This window comes from Orycteropus afer, unplaced genomic scaffold (genome assembly GCF_000298275.1).
Source record: "Orycteropus afer afer isolate SDZICR_OR568_19922 unplaced genomic scaffold, OryAfe1.0 scaffold00854, whole genome shotgun sequence".
NCBI lineage: Eukaryota > Metazoa > Chordata > Mammalia > Tubulidentata > Orycteropodidae > Orycteropus > Orycteropus afer.
In genome coordinates, this window is record NW_006922441.1 from 389,368 (window position 1) to 395,648 (window position 6,281).

General features: G+C 55.7%; 1 protein-coding gene across 1 annotated transcript in view; it reads left to right on the forward strand.

Annotated features, from left to right (window-relative positions):
- The first annotated feature begins 800 nt into the window (after nucleotides 1–800).
- The window catches only part of SULT2B1 (sulfotransferase family 2B member 1), a 46,012-nt gene continuing 40,531 nt past the window's right edge, over nucleotides 801–6,281 (forward strand). The window contains exon 1 of the mRNA XM_007958112.1: nucleotides 801–871. Coding sequence (XP_007956303.1) covers nucleotides 801–871 — 71 coding nt within the window. The remainder of the gene's footprint in view (nucleotides 872–6,281) is intronic.

The window sequence follows — 6,281 nt, forward strand, 5'->3', positions numbered from 1 at the left end:
GCGGTTCAAACCCACCAGCACACTCAAGCCCACCAGCCACTCCTCGGAAGGAAGGTTGGGCAATCTACTTCCGTAGTGATACCGCCTTGGAAACCCAAGGTCGCTATGAGTTGGATCCGACGACGGCAGTGGGTTGGGTTTGGTTTTGGTGTCTCTCCCTTGACCCCTGTGAATCTCTCACTGTACCTCTCTGTCTCTGTGTCTCTCTCTGCGCATGCCTCTGCCTCTCCCTCTCCCTGTCTCTCTCTGAGTGTACGCCTTGCAAGTCAGCCCACGAGGACAGAGTTTCTGTCTGTCCTGTTCCCAGCTGTGTTGGAGGACAGGAGACACTCAACAAGGACATTGTTGAATGAATAAAGAAATGAATGAATGAACCAAGGAGCGCGTGACCCGGCTCTCGCAGGTGGGTGGTGATCCCCACCTGCCAGGGCAGCACGCGGAGACTCCCCTGGGCACAGACACGCCCAGACGGCAAGCCGGGAAGGTTGGGGCGCGGGGGTGGCGCGGCCCCGCTGCTGCCCCGGCTGCGCGCTCGCCGGGCGCAGGGCCCTGCCTATCTCCACTCGCCCCCGCCCTCGGAGAAGGGTGGCTCCCTCCCGGCCTCTCCCGGCTGTCGGAGGCGTGGGTAGCAGCTGGGAGAACCGGCTGGGTGCTGCCCCTCCCCGTGGGCCGGGCGAGGAGGTAGGCACCTGGCGGGGCTCCCCGGGTGGCAGACGCCGCCGCTGCGCACACCTGGCCCCCGAGCCGCCAGCTCCCTGCGTGTCCTCTCCTCCCCGCCCTCGCCCGCCCGCCCGCCTGCCATGGACGGGCCCGCCGAGCCCCGGATCCCGAGCCTGTGGGACACCTACGAGAGCAACATCTCGGCGATCAGGTGAGGCCCACACCTGGGCGCGAGGCGGCAGACCCCTCGCGGTCCTCCCCGGGGCTTGTACGGTCGGGAGGCTCCGCCCGGAGGCTGGGCTGCGCCGCGCCTGCCACCCTGGGGCGCGGGGTCTGGCCTGCGGGGAGAGTGGGGGACCCGGGCTGTGCTGAGTCACCACCTGGGATGCCAGGGGCGTCTCTGTCCTCCTCCGGGCCTCAGTTTCTCCGTCTGTCAAAAGGACCCCCAAGCCCTTTGTCTCCTGACTTAGAGACGCTAGGAGACCAGGGACTTGACTGAGCGCCTTGTGCGGGGTTAGAAAACATGGCACCTGTTGGCCCCCACTCCCTCCCCTCGCCCTGGGATGCTCTTCCTCACGGGGACTCAGAACGTACCCCCTTCCTTTTGGGGAAGGATGGAGGGCAGAAGGTGTGAAGTCGGGGATGCAGACAGGAGCCCCAGAGAGAGTGTGGCTGTGCCCCAGGGGGTGGGGGACATGGCAGGGGAGAAGGGCCTGTCCAAGCGGGGACCCCTTGGCCCTCATGGTTGTTGGGACAGCCATCCCCATGTCTTGAGAGCTCTCTCTGTCCAGGTGTGACTCGCTGCTTGTGGCAATGACTCAGGGAGGTTTGTAATACCCACTTCGCAGTTGGGGAAACTAAGGCTGCAAGGGACAGTGACCCAACAGGCCGGCCCAGTCTGTCCTCCTCCCCTACAGCCTTGGAGAGAAGCCCTCGAGACCCCTCTCTGTGCCCCTGTTTTTCAGATGCACCAACAGAGCTTCAGAGAGGGCAGGCAGCCTGCCCAAGACCCCACAGCTGAACACATAGACTATGTCCAACCTTGATACCCTGCACTCTGCTGGGAGAGCCTCTCCCGGCCTCCCTGGCCCCTGGGGTCAGCCTGGGCCTTGAGGGGCAGACAGCTCAGCCCTTGCCCCACCCCACAGAGCCTTCCCAGGCCCAGGATCCTAGGTGGGCATGGAGAGGTCTCCCGGAGACAGGGGCCACTTGGGCCAGGACTGCTGTGTGACCCAGGCAAGCCTCCCGGTGTCTCTGTGCCACTGGGGCTGAGAGTGACCACCAGGCTGGGCTTGGCTCTGCTCACAGCAGGGTCCCGGCATTCTCTTCTCTGGGCCCTGGGAGGTCCTTTCCGAGAGAAACCAGCTCCATTGAGGTTCCCACTTCCTGCCCCAGCCCCACCCAGGCACTGGGTGCCTTCCTGCCTCCCACCCCCCGGCCCTTGTGCTGTGTGACCTTGGTCAAGTCATTCACCTTCTCGGAGCTTCAGTTTTCTTGTCTGCAAAATAGGGGCACAGAATCCTCACCTCAAAGACACCTCTAGACTGAATGAGGGAGATCCCACCTGTGGTGCCCCGAGAGTCTCAGATTTTCTTTTCTATGAGCTTCTGGAATCTCCTAGACCCTTAACTTCCTTCTGGGGCCGCTTCTCCCTTACGAGGCCCCTTACATGCACAGGGTCCCCACTGAGCTCAAAATCCTTCCTCCTCTGGGACTCACCCCGTCACCTAGTTGTCCCATTGGCACTGTCCCTTCTCCTTCCTTGCCCTCTCCACCCAGCCCCTAAGTCCCCAAGCCTCAGCTCCCCACAACAGCCCTCCTGCCCCCAACTGTCTCTGCCTGTTCCCTCTTCTCTGTCCCCATGGCCAGGCCTTGGCTCAAGCCTTGTCCTCTCCACTGCACCCTAGCCTAGCCTCCTCCCTGGCCTCCTCTCCAGTCCCCTTGCCTCCAGGCTCCCCCTCCAAGCCGGTGACTCCCCAACACCCAAGCCCCTCAAGCCTAGCGTTGGAAGCCCCGCGCTCTGGTCCCGCCCACCCCACAGACCGACTCCTCCCTCCCACCATTCTGTCTTCCAACTTCCTCCTTGCTACAAATTCCGTGGCCTCGCCTTGCTATTGTGCCCCAGTGCCTTTGCATAGCCAGTGAGTGCCCTCCATAGGCATCCCCAGAGAGCTCTCTTCTGATTCCCAAATTGCTCGCTGGCTTGTCCAGCTCCTGTGCTTTCCCCGTTTCCCCAGTGCCCAGGGAAAGAGCTTTCGAAGGCATTGTGGACACGTCCGCCCCAAAGAAACCCTGCAGAGACCAACATAGCGCTGCTCTGGGTTCGCATGGGGGACTGCATGACCTCTTTGCCCGCTCTCCTGCATTTGGCAAGGTCCCTCGCAGGCTTTGAGACTCCACACGGGCAGTTTCCTATTCGTGGCCAGAAGGCACGGGGTCCTGCCTCTCACTTCTGCCTCCCAGCCCGCCCCAGAGCACCCAGATGGCAGCTTGTGCCTACAGAGGACGGAATCGGAACCGTCTCAGGCTCAGGACCCAGGGACATCTCAGGAAAGGACAGGAAAGAATGAATGAGAGTGGGATTGAGCAACCTTGGAGCTGAGGCTTGGAGGGTGAGTCAGCCTTCCAAGACAGGTGAAAGGGAGGGCCCGCTGGGTAGGAGGCAACAGGGCAAAGGGACCGGGGCTGTTACGGGGAAGACCAAAGGTGGTAGACGTTTCCACCACGCGCTCCTAGACAGCAGTAACCCCGAGGACCCGGCGCACTGAAGGACAGACACGGTGCCAAGGAAACACCTGCAACCCAATTCCACATTTTTTTCTAAATGGCCTCCAACTAAGAAAAAGGAAAGAATCTATATTTTCATAATATAAATGTATGGAAAGAAAACAAAAACAGTTTTTAAAAAAGGTGAGGGAATGACAAGGGTTGAATTTGGGATAGCGGTGGAGCAGGGGTGGATGTAGCAAGGAGGAGTTCAGATTTGCTGACAAGGTTTATGCCTGAAATGTTCAAGGTCCCGGGGATCCTTGTAGGTTTCCACAGACATGTGTCTCACACAGTCTTGTATGTATCATGTAGATTAAGAAGGAAGGTAACAGCAAGATCAACATTTTAAGAGGAAGCAAATTTAGGGGCAAGGGGGAGGCAGGGAGAAGGCACTTCAGTCCAGTTGATAGACGCAGAGTCGTAGACCCAAGGACTGACTGTTTTGGAAATGGATAGATTTGTTCTTTCTTCTGGCAGTCCCTGGTTTTTTTTTTTTTTTTTTTGTTTTGTTTTTTGTTTGTGTGTGTGTGTGTGTGTGTGTGATTTGGGTGAAATTTTACAGAGCAAATTCACTTTCCATACAGCAGCTCACACACACAGTTGTCTCATGACATTGACCACAATTTACCCCAATGCAACAGCTTCCCGCCCACTTCCTCCCCATGATTACCTCTTCCCTGTGTCCTAGATTGCCCAACTTTCCTTCCGAGGATTTGAACCATCAGCTATCTGGTTAGTAGTCAAGTGCCTTAGGCACTATGCTACCAGAGCTCCTACCAGAGCTTCTGTATTAGTTCATCGAATTCTCAGGACAGCCCTCTGAGATTACCGTACTTGACTGGTCTCACCCTTGCCCTCCTGGTGAGGAAGGTTAAGTGCTCAGCTGCTCAGGAAAGGTTGTTGGTTCCAACCCACCCTGCAGCTTCACAGGAGGAAGACTTGATGATGTAATCCCGTAAAGATCATGACCTAGAAAGCCCTGTGGGACGTTTTACTCTGTCACATGCGGTTTCTATGCATGGGAATGGACTCCACCCGCACCAAACAGCAACAACATCCCATTCAACAGGAGAGGCTCAGAGAGGCTGGGCAACTGGTCCAAGGTCACACAGCCTCCCAGTGGGGCGGAGTCAGGATTTGCACCAGGCCAGCCTAATTGCCTCCGCCACCCCACATTCCTTGCCATGGACAGGATGAGCAGGTGTGAACGGAATTTGGGGATAAGCAAGACCAGGGAGGGGCCAGACCCAGGAGGGAGCCCCTCCCCCACAGGAGGCTGAGCAGGTGTAGTTTGTACGCCACGCACTCTCAACGGCCAAGACAGGAGGAGCTATCCTCATGGGGACCTGGGTGGTCTTGGCAGCTGCCTGGCCTCTCCTCCCTCTGATCCTTTTTTTTGTTGTTGTTTTTTGTGATTTGGGTGAAAGTTTATAGAGCAAATTCACTTTCCATACAGCAGTTCACACACACTTTGTCTCAAAGACTACAATTCACCACAGTGTAACAGCTCCCCTCCCACTTCCTCCCCATAGTTACCTCTTCCCTGTGTCCACCCCTCCATGCACTCCTGCCCCTTAAGCTGTCTCCCTGTGCATACACAGCCCTTCTTTCTCCCACGATTGTTCTCTCCAAGGAGTGTATCTGCCTCAAGTAAATGTTCAATTCATATGCCTGTCTTTTGTTTGGCTGGAAGCCACAGGTGTGGGTTCAATTCCAGACCTGAAGGGCAGCTAGGGGCCATAGTCTCAGTAGTTCCACCAGGCTCCATCAGACCAGCAAACCTGGTCCCCCCCCTTTTTTTTCTCCAAATGATTTTGAGTTTTGTTCCACATTGTTCTTCCTCTCTATCCAGGGTCTCCTACATAGATCCCCCTCTGAGTGGTTGACAGTGGTAGCCAGGCACCATCTGGTTCTTCTGGTCTCATAGTCGTATAGGCTGAGGATAGCATGGTGTACCAGTCGCTAGGACTCATTGTTTCCATTAATCTTTGGTTTTCTTCATTCTTCTTTGCTCTGGACGAGGAGAGACCTATCGTTGCATCTAGATGGCTGCTTGCAAGCTTTTAAGATCCTAGTTGCTACTCACCAAAGTAGGAGGTGGAACAATATTTTGTGTAGTATGTTATGCCAATTGAGCTTGATGTCCCCTGTGACTATGGTCCCGAGCCCACAGGTTCAACTACTCGGTCCCTCTGGGTAGCTCGGTGTGGCCAGGAAGTGACTACAACCTTGTCCCTTGTCAGCTCTACTATACCCCTGGAAATTCTTACAGAACATACAAATAAACTTGTAGAACCATTGTCTGCCAACCCTATACATGGTCTTGGTACACTCTCCACTGCATGTTGTTGTTGTTATGTGCCGTCAAGTCGGATCTGATTCATAGCAACCTCTTCTTGGGTTTCCAAGGCGGCATCCCTACTGAGGTAGATTGCCCAACCTTCCTTCCGAGGAGTGGCTGGTGGGTTTGAACCACCAACCTTCTGGTTAGCAGTCAAGTGCCTTAGGCACTACGCTACCAAAGCTCTTTCCCCGCTGCATAGACATACCTAATAGTTCAGCCTGTCCACCCATCTATCCACCCATATACCTGTGTTTGCCTTCCCTGACAACGCAGTACTATATGTGCAAAAAGGTTCATCTTTGTTGTCTATACCTCCCATGCACCTCTCTATGTCTTCCTCTTCCTCAATGCCACCATATTGATCACTCACATTTGGTACATTTCCCTTCTCTTCACCCAAATCAATACTTATCTCTACCTATCTAACAGTGTTCCCTCCTTTTCCCTTCCATCCCTGGTAACCAACAAAGAAAATGTCCTTCCATAGATAAACCTTTCCTTGACTTTT